The 19,503-nt window shown below is 35.3% G+C and overlaps 1 protein-coding gene across 2 annotated transcripts in view; it reads right to left on the minus strand.

The window, feature by feature from the left end:
• The window catches only part of LOC149781387 (uncharacterized), a 251,765-nt gene extending 234,132 nt beyond the window's left edge, over positions 1 to 17,633 (minus strand). For both annotated transcript variants that reach the window (XM_089935480.1, XM_089935479.1), the window contains exon 1: positions 17,233 to 17,633. In XM_089935480.1, the coding sequence (XP_089791606.1) occupies positions 17,233 to 17,490 (258 nt within the window). In that variant the 5' untranslated portion in view covers positions 17,491 to 17,633. The remainder of the gene's footprint in view (positions 1 to 17,232) is intronic.
• Positions 17,634 to 19,503: the final 1,870 nt, after the last annotated feature.

A 19,503-nucleotide genomic window follows, 5' to 3' on the forward strand; every position in this document is an offset into this window, starting at 1 on the left:
CCCACTGATTATAACTACAAGATACATAAACAAAACTCTTAAAAGTCCTAAGGACCTGCACACATTCTTTCCAAATATTAATCCATGATTAAAATGCAAAGTCTGTTGCTCTCAGTTGATGTCATCCAAGATCTTGATCATATAAACCCATATATAATGGTAAAAAATCGTAAAGAAAATGGATGAAAAAAATAGTTTATGGGTCTAGGGAGGTAACTGCAGCTCAGCCAATCAGATGCAAGGCATCTCATTTGTATTTGCTTAACTTCATTTATTATAGAACCTGTCTATGACAATATTAATATAAGCTTATTGTCCATGAAGCACCAATTATGGACTGGAATTCAGTCTCCAGTAACAAACATGGCCATTCATACAAGATTACCTCAATAATACGAGATCTTATTCAAAATTAAACTCGTACAACACCTTTATAATATATGTTTATTTCACAAGTTTGATGAATATCCGATCAGACATGTAGTTCCTTGTGTGTAGACAAGCCAAGCTAACCAGAGATGGGGAAGGGGCTACACAGTAACTAGTGTCAGATGCATAATCTGTGGGTTCACTATATGCCCAGGTAAAGCTGCCTTGTTTTTGTGCCATTTGGAAAGGTGCATAACTCCTATTTCTTCAGCATATGGCCAATACGTTAAAAGTGGCAATTAAAGACAATAAAAATGAAACAAACTTTCTCTGAAAGGGATTGCTACAGTACAAGTAATTTTCAGCCCATATTCAGATCCAGTTAACTGATATGGATAAAATATGCCATTCTCTCTTCCTTAAAAATGCATTTGATATTTATCCAGGACCACATATAATAAAGGAAATTAAAAATCAGATTGCCTATGGTTTTCTTCTTCTTTGTGGTACCTATATTATATAAGCTAAGAAGCTCCGATCATGTATATTGCCAAAAAATATACTTTCTATATTGTGCATTAGAAGGCCATATGTACAATAAGTCAATTGGTGATGAGGTATTTCCATTACCTCATCATCAAATTGTTTTCATTTAAAACATTTTAAGCATGTATATGTTTAGTGCAAACCTTCTTGCATATTCATACCAAAATTGACCCAGAAAAGGCAACTCATGTATTTGTTGATCATTTCTTTCGTAAAAAAAGGTAGTGCATACACTCTGTACATTAATAATAACCGAATGTGTATAATATGAATTAAAAATATTCAAACATTAGCAACAAAAGCTGTTTTTGCATCACTTGAAACAAAAGCTTAGCTTATGTTATTTATAATTCTAACAAAAATATTCCTCATGATGATGAGTGATCTAATCTTGGTATATTGCTATCAATTTTATAAGAGAGAGATAAAGTGCAATAGCTGTCCACTATACAGCATCTCAGACACTCATTCAACATATAAAGCACTGTTTTATTACTTCACCAACTGAGGAAAACTGTAACAAATTTATTGTCAAGACAATGATTGAACAGGCACCATTTTCTAATTATATATCATATGGGTCCCCAGAATGGAAGGTATAAAATATAAAAAAACTCAGTTAAACTGATTAATACAAATGAATCTGTTCCAGTGCATAATGCTCACCTTAACCATGATCTTATCATCAACATTACTGTGGCATAACCAATTAGAACTCAACATCACATTTTTTTTAAATACATGGTATTTATCCATTACATTAAATGGTTAATATAATCTTGTGCCATATTATCAACGACCAGAATATTGACATCTTTTTCCTGACAGAAACATGGCTAAAAACATCAGGCGATGAGCCCAAGTGTGCTGATCTAACACCCACTGGTTACTCCATCAAGCTGACACCCACTGGTTACTCCATCATTCTCGATGAGGTGTAATTTCTGTCATCACAAAGAACTCCATAATAAAACGTCTTAACCACACCACAACATTCAATTTCGACCACACATTGTTTGAACTAGTCCAAACCACACTCACACTGGAGCAAAGGTCAGTCCATTTTTTCTGCCTATACCGCCCTCCTCCTAGTAGAAAAAACAAGCTGGCTGACTCTCTTTTTGGAGCAGTTTCTGAATCTCCTGGACTATGGAAATTCGATAAGTGGCAACCTGATTATTCTTGGAGATTTCAACTTTTACTCTGACTGTCCCGGAAACCCAAATACATCAAAACTCATAGATTCCATTAATGTTTTCAACCTCAAACAATCAGTTAACCAACCCACCCATAAACATGGTCACATTTTAGACTGGATTCTTCAAAGACCTGATGATAACATTTTACGATCCTCCCTGGTATCTCATGACCTTGCATCAGATCACCTCTGCATTATATGCCATCTTGACGTATCAGTCCCTAACCCTCCACCTTTATCTGCTACTAAGAGAAATCTCCATATGATAAATAGAACCAAACTAAAGCACAACATCCAAGCTAACCTAACAACTTGCTTACCTCCTACCGCAGAACAACTTGATAACTGCCTGCGTTCATTGCTTGACAAACATGCCCCAGCTACCAAGTGCAGAGTATCAATTCAAAAGTGTTCTCCATGGTATAGCAGTGTTAGGGACCAGCTTCGCACTGTTAAACGAGACCGCCATAAAGCTGAGAGGCTTTGGCTTTCCACCAGACTCACTATTCATAAGCAAATCTATGAAGCCGCTAAGATCATGGAAAGTTCCAGCTGCAAAGAGCTCTTCGAGATTACTAACAAGCTAATGTCAAGGAACAAATCTACACCACTTCTAACTACCTTCTCTCCAGTCGACCTTCCAGACATGTTTGCAGATTTCTTCCATTACAAAGTAAAAACCATTAGAGATAAGCTTGACACCACAATTTCAATTGACTAGTCGTCACCATACAGTTGGGATACAGAATTTGAGTGGCAACCATTAGCAGCATTTGAACTTGTCTCTATGGATTTCGTACGTACAATCCTGATGAAGAGTGCACCAGTCATGTGAACTTTATCCAATTCCAACATCGCTGCTGCTTGAGTGCTTAGATCCAGTATTGCCTTCACTAACTGATGTTATTAATACCTCTCTCTCTCATCCGGGGAATTCCCATCATTTTTCAAAACTGCCATTATAAAGCCTCTGCTGAAGAAACCAACACTAGACCATAAAGATTTAAAGAACTACTGCCCAGTTTCTAATCTCCCTTTCTGAATGGCATTCATATAAAAAATCTTAGATATTCCTGTATTATAATTGTTATGTATTCAATCCACAGACGGACGAGATGAAACTATAGCATTGATAAAATTTAACCTGGTACTCGCCATCTGCATTTCTAGTCACATGACTACAAAAAATTTTAAACCTACCCGTCAACAGCATTAGCGGTCCCAAAAGTAACCTAATATCAACAATATTCCCTTTTCCAATGTTGTTGTACAAAACTACAAAAATATTAAAGTCACCTATTATGTATATTAGAATGAAAAGACACAATTCTCAACATATTATTTTGGAAACATCAACCAGAATCCTGTCTCGGTTGCAGGGGTCAAGCTAGACTTGAATTTTACGAAGAAGTGACTCCTCCTTTTGGACAGAACAGGAAGGAGTGAGAGCTGAACAGGGAGAAGTGGAAGCAAAAGCAAGATATGCGACGTGCGCGTTTTTTAATTTTTTTTATTTGAATTATGCCCTTATTTCTCTGCATGTATATCTACAATTAACGCTGGTTTTAAGCAATATTTTATATTCAAGGCTAAATGTTACAAGTTCTATGTTCATTATACGAACATTTTGTATGTGTATAAAAATGACCATATTCATATGCAGTGTATTCTGACCGTATGATTTTAAAAGACACTGTACAAACTATAGGCTGTAATGAATTTTATCTGATAGGAGCAACAATATTATAATTGCAAGTTAGTAAAAACTACCCATAAACAAGAACTTGCTACGAAGCAACCCCTATAGCATGTATATGAGAAAACAGGGGCTTGTATCATTGCTTACAATTAACTGTCAGTCATACATATAGTTTAAACTAGTACTATGTGTATGACTGAAAGTTAAATTGAAGCAACAATGCAGGCCCCTGTAGATGAGAGCAAATGCACATGACTTCATGCCACATGGTTTGTCCCAATTTCTTTCTTGCTGATAAAAATATTACTGTAACTTAAGGCATAACTATTCATAGATAACAAACTAAAGCATTACAGTTCAAAAAACATTTAGACACAGGCCCAGGGCTGATGACCTAAAAAAACTCACAAGCCCTGACTGAAATTCCGCAAGATCAGACTCCAATTTCCATATGCCTGAATTTTAACTAGGCTATTGTAATACCATCAATCAAATTGCAATAGCTACAATTTTAATAAAAATTAAATAGGATTCGAGGGGTTTGAAGGTAATGCAAGTGTTATTAGTGTTCATCACCAGAGACTGAATGATCCTGATGTTCAAACTTCTCTGCAGGATCCTCAAGAGTAAATCCTGGTCAGAAACGAATGGACATAGGTCAATGTGTTGTTTGCAGTATGTGTAAAGAATCAATAGCCCCCCCCCCATACTGTTTTGCCATCATGCTTCACAAAGAAAAACTGTCAAACAAGACTTCTGAAATTTACTTTTGTTGGGTTTTCCTGAAGGAATGCTATTTGCTTCCTAAATCGGCTTCAAAAATGAATTACACTTGAAAACAATTCTGACAACTGAAATGATGATGCTTTGCATTCTATATACATCGTAAAATCCAACTTCAAAGAAACATTGCCACTGTTCACAAACAAATAATTGTTGTTGTTGTTGTAGGGCTTAACGCCATTTTTCAGCACAAGATAGGCTATACATGGCGGCCAGTATTAATGGTGGAGGAAGAACCTGGAAAACCCCCGGAAAGAACCACCGACCCACGAGAAGCTACTGGCAAGCTTTCTCACATAACCACATTAGCCGAATCCGAGACTCGAACCGACGCAGACAGAGGTGAGATGGCAGTGATCCGTAACAGTGAGCGCTTTAGACCACTCGGCCACTCGGGGCCCCGACAAACAAATAATACATATGGTTTTAACATTCTCATTCAAGGCAGTGGTATGTAATAGCTTTAGTTCATTTACACCAGGGGTCTCAAACACACTGCCCACCAAGCCATATCCTGTGGCCCGCAAAATGATTGACATCACAAGGTGTCATGAGAGATAACAAAAGTGGTGCAGCTCTTGGGCCATCAAAAATGTCCTCATGTGGCCCTCAGGGTGGTTTGAGTTTGAGACCCCCAATTTACATGCATCTGGCATCTCTTTGATTTACCTATAATCCAGGATCACACTACCAGTCAAAGTGGGTGACTAAGTCACCTAAAAAACGCAAACTTCGCCTACTTCTATTATTAGAAAAGCAAAAACGACTACACCATGTGATTTTTTGAGAGACTTTGAATGCCCATCCTTTTTTAGATGCTTCCTCAGCTTGGCCAGGTTAGTTCCAGTGTTGTTATATATAGCTCAAGGAGAAATGTAGGCTTCAAGCCGTTAAATAATTGGCGATGATATAAATTACGCCAACAAACTCTTGTTCATTCACAGGCATGTGTTTTGATGGCATATTGACCAGTAACCATTTCCTGATTAAGTTAGCAACTATTACTGCCCAATTTCCCCAAGTTATCTTCTGAGGATAAATACATATAAATTTGTGTTTCAAAACTTAAACATATGTAAATAATAATTTGAGTTTTAAGAATTGAATCGGTAACATGAATATTTTAACTGTCATGTGTACATTATTTTCTTCATAAAAATTTGTTGGGAACCATAAGTAAACATGTCATGGGGAAATACCGGAGGCCATCGCTGTTCAGGGAAGTACCATTTTATTAGATTGTAACTTTTTATAAACCATTGGGCAAATATATTCAGGAAAATATACAATTCATAGAAAGTTTTAATATTACGTTATTAAAGATTTAGGTTTAAAATGCAATTATGAAGGTCAGAAACAGATGGGACAATATTATTTTGTGGAATTCTCAAGATGCTGTAAGGTCAAGTTTGTATTCTGAGTTTATTCATTTCTGTGAAAATAAGATGAAAAAAATATTTAAATAATGCAAAGCAAATAATATTTAACCAATGCCTAACGTTACACCAAGTAAACAGACAAATAATAAAACCTTTAATTTGCGATCCTATCAATGGACTGTTGTAACGAAGTAAGTGGCTACATTAAGAAAACCCCACTTTCTCAATATATATGCATCTGCATGTTGGCTATGTCGATTCAGTTGAAAAAATAGGGTTTAGTTCATCCATATAAAAATATCTTCAGTGTAGTCTTTGAACAGTTATGGTAATTATGGTAATGTTTTATCCACAACAAAGAACAGCACGATCTGAAAGACATGCATTTGCTCTCATGTACATGGTATAGGGGCTGTTTCAAGCAAGTTTAGAAATCTTTTCTAATGTCATTTTATAGTGAACTTTCAGAATGCAAAAAGAAAAATTCTTGAATAAGGGTGGTTGATTAAGCTGCTGTACTAACTTGTAATTACAATACTGTAATCTAGTTACCAAGTTAAAATTCATTACGATGTATAGCTTCTGTTGTTCTCTTTTTAAGTCAAATTGCCAGGGCCCCGAGTGGCAGAGTGGTCTAAAGCGCTCACCATTATGGATCATTGCCATCTCACCTCTGTGTGGGTTTGAGTCGCAGATTCAGCTAAAGTGGTTATGTGGGAAAGCTTGCCAGTAGCTTCTTGTGGGTCGGCAGTTCTTTCTGGGGTTTTCCCGGGTTCTTGCTCTACCGTTATACTGGTTACCATGTATAGCCTATCTTATGCTGAAAAATGTTGTTACACCCAACAAGACGTCATACTGCCAAAATAAATGCACATGAATATAATAGCTTCTAAACATGCACAAAATGTAAACAGAACAAATAATTTTCAACTTGAAAATAAAGTATTACTTGAAACCAATGTTAAATGCAAATATGCATACTGGGAAATGGAGGGCATAATTCAAATAAGGGAATGAAAACAAAACACACACACACACATATATACCACTCCCTCAATAACTCACGAACCCGCTTAAAACGCGGTGTCAGGCATGGATCCCATTTTTTAAACCCGAAAATACCCCAAAAATGTATCCCTATTTGATGAACTTGAAGAAAATCGTGATCAAAATTGGTAACGGTAGATAGGACCAGAAAATTTTAATCAACACTATAAAATATCAAATTTAAAAATAGCTCACACAATATTTTACATTTTCTTTCCAAACGCCATTCCTAGTACACCGCAATTAACAATATGTAAGGAAATTTTTATCAATGAAAATGTAACTTACGCCGAGTGGAAGCAGAACTTTAATAAATAAATACAAATTAAATCATTTTTTTATCAATTGAAATTTGTGTTCTAGTTCCATCTTTTAGTTCCTTTTAAGTGCAACTGTCATAAGTGCAATGTGTCCTCTTGTAATTAAATGCAAAATGTGTCAATCTACCGTAACAGCTATGTCTGTGAGCGTTTCTCTGAGAACCTAAGTGTTGACCATGTTTTGATAACTGACTTGCGGAAGTATATTCTGTATTGTTGCAGTGAATTAAAAGCTGGCCTCCTTTATATTATCACGTTACTTACATCTTTTGAATAAAATAAGAAGGTGGAATAAAAGAAAAGTTAAAAGGCACAAAAATCGGAATAACTTAAAATCTAGTGGCCTCAGTCGTATGAACTCACTTTATTTGATCAATCGAACACTAATAAATGTTATTGTGTATGTAAACTACCTTAAATTAACAGACTCTTTCATAACTGATCAAAGATAACAAGGCAGCAAAGCGAAAAGAATACTTTGTAAAATAAAGAGCTTGATTTCACAGATACGGACCATTTTGGGCAAGAAAGTTTCAGAGAATTCTTTAACTGGCATTTAGAGATGTCCTCAGGGATGATAAGAAATTTCATTATTACTTCTAATGAAATCACGACATTAACAGTGTACTAATTGAACAATAAAAAATTATGTTTCGATGTAGATGTATCATGAAATAAATGTCGCGTGTTTTTGATAAGAAAGGAATCTTGTTTGGTGGTATATCAACAGTTAGTCTACTTCCCAAATTGTGGACTACCGATTTGTCAAGATACTATTAAATACCACTACGGGAACCAGACTCATCAAGAAAATAAAAAGCAGTGATGTAATACACAGATTTTTTGAGTACACGTGACGGTTGTTCAAACCAGTTGGAACGATCTTTCATATGTTGGATATTTTGAGAGAAAAAAATGTTATTTAAACAGAATAATGAACAACTTCATTAGAAAAGACGCATTATTAAAAATGATTATAAAATGAGGATTCAGTCATTAAACAGCCCAGTTCCCTAATGCCGCCCACCCCCTATGGTTTTCTCAATGACAAGCGTTTTTTCTTCAATTTTTGGAGGTTCTTCGGTAACTCATGCCTCGCTTATAGTGCGGTCTATGTTTGTGGACCCCATTGTGCTTGAGTTATCGAGGGAGAGGTGTACATACATAGATATATATTCAGGGCTCGAATTTAATAAATTTCTTTGTAGCCAGAAGGACTAGTATATTAAGAAATTTACTAGTCCTACCAAATCTTTACTAGTCCTGTTCACAAAACAAGGTCACACAGCTTTCATGTATGTTTACCAATTCAATTATAAAGTTCAAACAACCTGCAACAAAAGTGGATGTTTTCTGTGTTTGTTTTTGCAAACTGCGTACACCAGTTACACCACATAACGTTCCTTTCCTCGTCATAATTCAACCATTCCCTGTCTTTTGTCCATTTCTTCTGAAATTTTCCATTATGCTTTTCCCTATCATAAGAATTATTCCTCATCATTCTCATTCAACTTTTGCTTTTTTTCTGGTGGCTGAACACCTTCTATCAAATGCCACATTTTGTCTGTCTTATAAGGGGGGAATTGTGCCCTGTTTTGAAATACGAGATGTTATAGTATAGCTGACGCAAATTATTTAAAGCAAGAAAAGGAATGACAGTGTACTTTATATAAGAAAGTCAGAGCAAGAAACACGTTTCAAAACACCTGTCTTTGCCCCCCTCCCACAATTAAATGGCCTCTCCCTAACAAAAACTTAACTTCAGCAGACATTCTGCATGATCAAAGCAGTGGCTATTGTAAACACCGTTATAAAATATTAGCATCAGAAGATAGTGTTAGTTTCAGCTTGGAATGGGTGTGTTTCCATCAAATAAGCAGACACTCTGCACGTTGTATTTAACAGCTCCAATTACGGTATAATAAGTCGTAAGTTTGGTAATTGTTCCTAATTAATCGAACCTCAATGTACTGTTGAAATTAATAATAAGGCGGAAAATTTTCAAATCTTAGATGACCATATTCAGAGATTTTAATTCCCAACAAATGTACGGCATTTTGCTTGGATATCTCCACGTGTGTTCAATTATTTGTTCAGTCTTGTAAGGGAAAAATATAAAAACTATCCTTATCATCATAGAAAAAGTAATAAGGAAAGGATGTGTCAATAACATAATCGTAATAAATTGATCTAATTCTTATAATTATTTTGATAAAAATGTAAAATATGTAGTTTCCTGTTTGTGACTGTTGCAGCGTTTGGGAATCGAGCAAAAAAAAATAAAAAACAACCTTAAACAAAAAGAATCGCAAACTAATTTCTTTGAATCTTTTTGCCGTGTTCTTTTGTGTGGTATACCTCTTTGTAGTATGTACTGTGGTCGAGTGAATCTAGTGTGATACCACGTCATTTTTTCATTTAATTCGTTATCAGATTAATTAGGATCAATTACTCAAGTCCCGTTCTTAATGACGGGACCATAATTTGTGCTGTTAAGTGAAATGCACAAGATCGGATGGATTCTTGTTATAAAAACGCACGTTTCCGAGGCAGAAATTGACTTCATCATGCTAATATTTTATGACTGTGTTTACAATGGCCACTGCTTTGATTCTACAGAACATCTGCTAAGTCAAGACTTTATTAGGGAATGGAGTAAAACAAGCGCCGACTACTGATAACCGAAACTTACTAGCCCATCAGACTATTAACATTATGAAAGTTATTAGTCCGACAGGAAACCTGCTAGACTCAGGCTAGCGGACTACCGCTAATTTCGAGCCCTGATATTGCAAATATTGCGTGGCTTGCTTTCCTCCCACTTCTTCCTGTTCAGCTCTCACTTATCTCTGTTCTGTCCAAAAGGAAAAGTTAAAACATTAACCCCTGGAGGTTTTTGTCGTTTTCATCTGAAATTCGAGTAGGAAACACATTTTGAAAGCTATTTCTGAATAAATCCTAGAACACCAACTTCCAGTGATCTGCCAATAACAGACTGCCTAGTTGTGTTAGAAACATCATTTTTCATTGGCTATTTGGCTCGCGCATGAACAGAAAGGTAAACGTTGGAGATCTTTTTTCTTTTTTTTTGCTTAACGGACCCATTATTTTCGTATCGAGACCACTTTTTATTCTAAATGCCCATCTTATCCTACTTTTTGCAAAGGTTCATCTGTCTGTTTTCAGTACATACCAGTCTGCCTAAGAGCTGAGACCAAAAAGTCTAAAATCCTGACACAAAACCGGATTCCGACCACAGACAAATTTTGGGTAGAAAAAAACGGGGTCCAAAAAATGAGGTTTTTCCCTCTGTATTTTGTATTTGGAACAAGAAATTCCAGACTTTTTTGTATCATTTTAGAGCTACACCTGCCTACCTTTCTATAATTAATACCACCGTAGTGTATCATACATGACCTTGACGCAACATAGCTTGGCAGTAGGTTACTACCACCTGCCATTTAAGCTCATCATCAGGGGTTAATGTGTTAATTGCCACTATTTAAACTACCCAAGGGTTAGGTATACATCAGCTCTTATAATGTCTGTTTACCATTATTACTTTCTGCATATCACAAGAATACAGTGCTCCCCCTCTTATACAGCCACCCCTTCTGCACCCGGAAAGTGGCCTTATCAGACAGGTGGCCTTTCCAGAGAGAGGACTAAATTTTTTGTGAGACGTATATGAAATGTACGCAATAAAAAGAAAGCTTCATACCTCAAAGCATTTAAAATCTTCGTTTAAAAGTAACATTAATTAAAAGGTTCTTCTTGTCATAATAATACTTATTTCAACTGAATCAACATTAATAGTTCTTATTCTTGACGTAAGCGTGACATGCAAGCGGGTGTTGTTGTCATGCACATTGCAAAACCATTCAAAAAACATCATTTAAATCTTGGTACATACATTAATTCTCTTTCAATTTGCTCCATTTTTCCACTGCTGCTGAATAATCACCTTACGGGTTACGATGTTTATTCAAGTCATTTTGAAATAAAATTGTTTTATTCGCATCTTATCAACATAAAATTCATCTGTAAATCCCCCTCCCCACCCCACCCAATGTCATCAAGTAGAATAACCAACTTTCTTCTGAAATAATATGTCTCCCTTTACGTAATGACATGTTAATGTTTGGTAATGATTTATTCAGACGAAACTTTGTAGAGTGGATGAAATGCCTTCATTGCAAAGTAAGCAATAAATGTGTCACATGATTTTTCGGTCTTGGTCTTTGGTACCCTGTTTTGTTCAAGGTTAATTTCTTTGTGTGTTAATGCACAAAATCTATTTTAGCCTATTCTGGCCACGTTATGACCTTGACAATTACATCCAGTTGTAATCATCAAAGAGAAGAACTTGCAGATGTGTGAAGCCCAAAACTCTATCATAACATTGTTGAGCCCATTTCCTGTATACATCAGCTTCTATAGATAATGATACAATATTAATCTCAGTGTTACATGTACTTTAGCCAACACTTCTTTCAGTAACAGAAACCTGACATCAGGAGACATGTATCAACAGTAGAGATAAACTGATTACTTACCTTACGTCACAATATGAATTAATGGTTCAACTTCAGGAGACATTTGAAATAAAAAGTAGCCGCTTGCGAGGGGAACATTTTACATTTTTGTACTAATATGCAGGCCAATGGTCACGTTAGAGGGGTGGCTGTTCTTTTAAAGACAAACTCGTTGGTGCCAAGGGAATCTGGCCGTAAGAAGCAGGTGGCTGCTGGTTGGTGGGGAGTGGGGGGACTTCAAGAGGGGGACTACTGCAAACTGCAAGTGGTGGGGGTTTTTTTTCCTTCTATTTTTGAACATTACTGAAAATTGTTTTCTTGAAACATGACTGTGTCAAAGAATTTGGGAGTACAAAATATTTTTACCATGACACACTATGCTTCAATCTGAATAAAATCAGATCTCAATTTCATGTTGGACAATGGTGATCTGATTTAGTTTTGCCGTGTTATGGACACCTCACACAGAATACAGAACAGGCACAATCTAAAATTAGAGGGGCCCCGGGCATTGGGCGATATGATCTTTTAAGCACTGGTGAATCAACTAAAACCTTCCTTCCAACCGAACTGAAACAGCCAATATGTAAATGCCTCTCTTTTTAGAAAGAGGGGTTTTCTTTAAGTAATTCTAGCTCCCTAATAACAGTTCAATGATGGGATTGCATATTATGGTTTTATTATCTGTATGTATATGTAGTAATGCCAGACATTGGTTAAATAGTTTTTGCTTTGCTGCTTGTTTCCCTCCATATTTTCACAAAAATTAGTGAAATTTTCCCTGGAAACAACTCTTGACCTAAAGTGCTTCTCAAATTCCACAACAAAGCAATGTCCCACACATTTCAGACCAACATAATTGCATTTTTATGCCAAATCATCAATAAAATAATCTTTACACTTTGCCTTCTTCAAACTGAATATTTTCCTGATTATATTTGCCCAAAAGTTTACAAAAACAAAATCTAACAGAGTGGTACTACCCAGACAGGATGATGTCAGACATTATTTCCACTGACATACTCAACTTCTATTCAAAACTGATTTTATGAAAAAAATAATGCACACACACTCAAAATGTACATCTAACAAATCACACCATGAAGATCTTTTCACTCTCCTAACAGAAGGCAAAGTTTTCAATTTTTAGGAGACTTAGTCGCCCATTTTGCCTGGTAGAGTGACCCCCCCTTGAGTCATGGCTTTGTTGTACCACATGACTTTCCCCAGTGACCTGCTCTCGGTCTGATGAATCTGGCTTTGTCAGAAACCTTCGAGTTTCACTGGATTATGGTAAATACAATCAAAATATTAAATATTTAATCAAAGATTCAGGTGATATACCTTTACAAATACCATGCCCTTATCTACAAATAAAAGTTTAATTTGTACACTTTTAGTGGTCACTGTTGATATGCTCTAGTGACCAGAATGAAACCACCGCTTAGTTAAGAAACACCTGGCCACTGGCTGTGGAAGACAGGTGATTGCTGATTACATGGTATTTATACAGGAAATTTGCCATGGGGAAATTAGAATGGCCATTGTGACCTGGTAACCAGTTAACTCAGGTGATTGTTAGGACAGGTTTGACACACACACACAAACACACACACACACACACACACATATATATATATATATATATATATATATATATATATATATATATATATATATATATATATATATATATATATCCAGGGAGTGATGAAACGAAATCACCAAACAATAAATCAGTTAATATGTGCCATGAAATCTTTGAAGAATGCACAATGAAGGGACAAATTCGGTTTAGTGCTTATATGCAAACATTGCTCAACACACATTTTTTAAAAAGATAGAAAATGATGAATCATCAAACAATGAAATATATTAAAATGCATCTCCTATATCCCCATCTGTTTTGATATATCTTGCATTATGCAGTACAGTTCTTGTGCCATATCTGCTTACAGCTCAAGAAAGTGTGAAACTACAAAGGATTATAAAACACATTTCGCGGGGGCCCAAATAGGGCATAACAAATATAAAAGCTCAGACTTCTAAAAAGTACCGTATACTTCATTCAGGACTGTTTGATTTAAATCAGAAGGTTTAATGCAACCCAATAAAACAATAAAAAGATACGCAAATTATTTTTTTTTACATTTTTTTTATTTATAATAAACTAGTCTGTCCTAAATTGCTTGTAAATAAACACATGTTGGATCTGTTCAACAAACAGTAACTGTGTGTTTGAACATTATCAAAATTTAAGTCTCTTTTCTAATAAATACATGAGAGAATAGGAGCTGTTCAACAAAATGTAATTGTCAATTGTGTGCTTTAAGTTTAATCATTTGTCAGCAGCTTGCTCATCCACAAGATGCAAGCTGGAATATTGTTGTTCATTCTTAAATTGTGAAAAGCACAGGAGCCTATTAAGGCTGCAATTACTGACAAAGTGAAGAACTTTGGTATTAAAGGAATGAGGGAGAGTATCTTGAATGAATGAAGCTGATTGCAGTGACTCTTGATAAGGTAAGGTGCAGGGCTGACAGCTGCATGATCAGTGTGGCTGATGACATAAAAAAAACATCATGATTTACGCATATTAGACTTACCAGTCTCACATTTACACAAATAATTAACGCAAAAGCAGAAAAATATACACCAAGACAAAGATCATTTGTGTATATATATTCAAATGCGCAGCATGGTTCCCCATTTTTTTCCTTTATCATCAGTGTATAACCTACAACTATTCTGTCAGCTTTTTTCGTACAAACCTTTTAAATTTTTTTTTAAAATTTGTTTTGTGTGCATCGAGGACTCTGGAGATTTTTTTGGGGGAGGAACAAGAATTCAGTGAGACTAGGGTGGCCCGAAACAACCAATCCAATCATACTCAAAACCATGCTTTTCCTTTTATAACGAAATGAGTTTCATTCATGGTTCAACTCCTGTGTGAAGATTATTTATTGCTCTGAAATTTGACACTCACTCAGATTTCTAATACTGACTAACTACCTGTGAGGTATGTTTTCTTATATTATACATTATTATTTTATTATTTATACTTAGTACTATCAAATGCATAAAGTTTGCATCAATTTTCATACTTTACATAGTGTGGTAGTCATGTTGGTGTAACTGTATTTCGTCCGACTTTTCTGTGTGGAGATAAAGTCGATTTATTAAAATTTTAACAAAATACTAATTAAAAATAAATACTCTACTGATTTTAGCACCAGCATTTTATTGTGCTGTTATAGTTTTGAGTCAAATACGTAATGCAAACAGGAAGATGCAGTGCCATAATGATGAATGCAGTACAGATACGAGTGACGTTCTCGTGGCATGACAATATGTAACACTGCCATTTTATATCAAGTTTGTAACCAAAACTGGCACACCATGAAACAAATTCATAACTGTTCAAACAACAGATACACAATTTTAACAGAAATTATCAACAGCAGACGAGGTATAACTTCTGGACTGCTACTGTGTCAATTTTTGTACTTCTAGATTTCAATTTTCGAAGAGTTCCTGGTTTAATATCTTGGGGTTTATGGGGAAAACTATAAACTCGTAACATTTTTAATCGGGAGATCTTCCTATACCACATGTCAAATCTAAATGTTTTTATTGTTTTTTTTTATATTTCTCTAATCTAGTTGAAATATTCCATCCATCAAATGGCTGAGAATAACAAAGAAACGCAAACTTGAAAACACTGACCGAGGTCGTGGCAAGGTTCAGGCTGATAGGATTAAAGTCTTCCCTGGCAATGTAGATGTATCCAAGTTAGGATCTTAACAGGGTTACCAGAAACACCGAAATACAATGAAAAACCGAAATACACATGTATTTACATGTTCTCTCTGTATATATCAGTTTCCACACAAATTATTATTTGTTTTTGTTTGAATAATAATATAAAGCAAAATAAAATATGATTTATGTGATTCTGATATGAATTATTTACTTTTTTTCTATTTATAACACTATTCATGTAATGATGTCACTCGGTCGTACTTGATTCGACAGACCTGTCCGTCCCGGAGATTAAATTCATTCCAAAACGATCAGTCGTTATCATAACACCTCCGTTCCGGAACAATCAACCTGTCCAATAAAGTACAACCAATTCATGCATGCTATAACTAGGAAAAAGTTAATAATTCATATCAAAAACACATAAATCAAATTTTATTTTGCATTATATTACTATTTATGTTTGTGTATTTCGGTGTGTTTCGGTTTTTCATTGCATTTCGGTGTTTCTAGTAACTGATCTTAACATGCTTTTTGTAAAATATGCAGTAAGGACATTAAAGTGGTGGTGTCAAGCATAAATGATCTAGAGGAACATTTCAGAACAAAACTGCATGAAACAAATTTTGAAATGAAGAAAGAAGCATCCACCAAAAGCTTCTTTGCTCAGCCAAAGCTGGAAGATAACTGTTGTAAGTAAAGAGAATGAAATAAAGGTTCAGAAATGTAAATATGTGTAAAAATACTTTTGCTTACAGCATTTGCTGTATTAAAACTGTTGATCTTATATAATGTATGAATACATTTTTTCGTTTACATTTTGTTGTTGTTGGTCTTTGTAAGGTTTTTATAGGTCTGGCATACAGGTTTTCATCTCAATGGGTTGACACCTATGAGACTATCTTGTTTATTTTGTACCTTTCTTATAATGTAAATGTAAAAATATGTTTATACATTTTTTACATAACAATAACACTGACTGAAAAAGGTTTTAATTTGGTACCTTTACCATCATAAATGCTAGGTCTAAGGAATCTAACCCCTCAACCAAAACGTTTTTGAGGACTCAACAGAATCCATTTTATTTACGAACAGCATGCCCCTCCCCCCAGATCATGTTCAGTTTCTCCAAGTTATGTACAAAATCCACTCCTCTTGTAACTAAATGGATTATTCACAAGTGGCAGTGGCATTTCATTTTCAATACATGATAAAGACTATATTGCTACTGTATCAAAATTTGTGGACTAAAAACTACGGATTTTTTTCAAGTCTTCTTTCACATGCTCACTAATAAATGTTTCGGGATAGTTAACTGAAAAAATAAGACATCACTATTACCATTATATTTAGCCATTTCTTCACAGAGTATCATCCCCGTTTACCTGTACTCAATTGTGCATCCCTTACCACTGACAAATAAACTGTGTAAACACCACCAGTAGAAACATACGCCAAGCTTTCTAAACAATGGTATTGTAAAGTATCAAGTGGGCTATGTAAACAGCTGCAACTGTACTGGCATCATTCCACTCGCTGCTTTATATTTGCAGTGCAATATTATTTTTAATTTGACAGCACATGTCAATCTTACCTCTGCACGTCGGATAGCCGTGTCCCCATTCTCGCTGTTTGGTAAGACCCCTTTCGGCCTAAAACACGACCCATCGGGCAATTCATCTGGATTAAAACCCTCGGCATTTTCTTTCCTACTGATGTGGGTCGGGGTGGAACTTCTACCATCTCTTGGCGTCTCACCGTGCACCTTCTCGTGCATCTGTTTTTCTCTCTTCTCCTGTAGTTGTCGCTCGTCTTCTTGTTGTAGTTGTTTCTTTGCTTTCATGAGATACATTTCTGCCGTTTCTGATTGTGTACATAAGAAACATCAACTTGTATCGATTAAGTTATTAAAGGTCCCAGGCCTTTGTTTCGGTCCATCTTCGCCATGATGTTACATCTCTCACTCAGGCTCGTGCGTTTCATCATCACTTCCGGGGCAAAACCTTTAACCCTCTCCTGGCTCGCGCAGCGGTTCGTTTCGATCAGCTGGAATAGGCGGGGCTGAGATTTACATTACGTACGCAAGGGCGGATCATCGAATACTCTCTCTCTCTCGAAAGAAAGAAAGAAAGAAGCAAATTATTAGTACTTGATAGTGTACCAAACTAACAAAAAATGTGTTGTCCACATGTAAAATAAGTGGTGTAGAATTTTGATGACTAAATTAAATTATTTAGGAATGGGGCTATTGGGCAATTTTATTTTTTAAATTTTGTTGTCATTACATTTTCAACTAAGAGAAGCAAAATCATGTGGGGTATAGTAAGGGGTTATAAAAGCACGGATATTCTAAATGGCCACAATGTTAATATAAACTGCAACTATCTGGTGAAAATAAGAGACAAACAAGCAGACAAACCACCATAGAGCTAAATGTGTGCACTGCATACTGAAAGTAGGTATTATTCTCGAACGTACGTAAAACCAATTCAGATTCATACAACTAATTTATTAGCCGCTATTGTTGAATGCAAAAACAGACTTACAAAATATTGGTTTCGCGGGCAAACGACGGAAACCTTAGTTGTTACGTTTTATGCATATTTATTGTGTGTCAAGCATTGTCATTTTCCAACAGTAAACCCCTACCAGTTTCTTCTCTCTTCTTTTTCTTTGTCAAATTTGAATATGTCATCCATCAGCGCCGATACACAAGGGCAAGGGGGAGGGGATATTTGCTTGCTCCCCTCTCCCGGATTTGACCTCTAAACATTATTAAGACGCTATTATCTTAAACTAAGTAATAGAAAAGAGTGAAAACCAACAAGCTTTGTAAAATTCAACAAATAATTTATTTACCTCGGAAACAAAATGAAAAAATGTACAAAACAACTTACGGTACTGCGAAATAAATTAACAAATAATCCTAGAATTTTTAACACAAGTCCTAACGGCTAAACTTTAGCAGCATTCCAAAATAAATTCAGCTGGAAGCCTCTGTCGTACTGATGTGCAAACAGTCTTTTGTAGAATCACAGTAATACAATCCAAGAATATATCCTTACTTGAATTTCGCTATGAATCCAAACCTCTATTTCCATGACTGTTACTTTTCAGCACTTTCTTTTTCCAGAAAAGAATAACTTGAATTACAAATTTGTAATAAATAATTTATAGCCCAAATTAATTACTGGAGACAACAATAATACATCTGATTCTGCTCAGATCATACAATAAATTTCTTGACAACCAAGTTTATATAGTCCTCTACTTGACCTTAGGTCACAATTAGCCTTTCTATATATAAAAAGCACAAAACAAACAAAAAACAAAAAATTTTGGAAGATTTCATTCTGGAAAGTTCAAAATATTTACAAGATAACATTGTATTTATAATTAGAAGGTATGTTACTAAAATTGCAAATATTAAACGTGATAAACAACAGGGTGACCCAGCATTTCATAAAGAAAAAGAAAGATGTATGCAATAAAGCTATCGTGTAACTATTAGTTAAATGAACATGTGATGACAAATTGAATAAGATGAAATCCAACGAATGAGGTAAATATGCATGAAACAATAATAATATTTCTAAACTTGTGAACATGCATATGATGTTAGATTGTCTCTTCCCTTGATGTATCTGATGTCAATATTGTATTCATGCAACATCAAACTTCACCTTAATAATCGCTGATTTTTGTTTTTCATCTTAACAATGAAAATAAGGGGGTTGTGATTACTAAATACAATAATCGGAGAAGGGGCTGAATTAATACACACTTCAAAGTGTTACAAAGCCAATATCAAAGCCGAACATTTATTCTCGATTGTTGAATCATTTCTCTGGTGTTTATTTAATTT

Source organism: Sinohyriopsis cumingii, chromosome 15 (assembly GCF_028554795.1).
Source record: "Sinohyriopsis cumingii isolate HCF-2022 chromosome 15, ASM2855479v2, whole genome shotgun sequence".
Taxonomy (NCBI): domain Eukaryota; kingdom Metazoa; phylum Mollusca; class Bivalvia; order Unionida; family Unionidae; genus Sinohyriopsis; species Sinohyriopsis cumingii.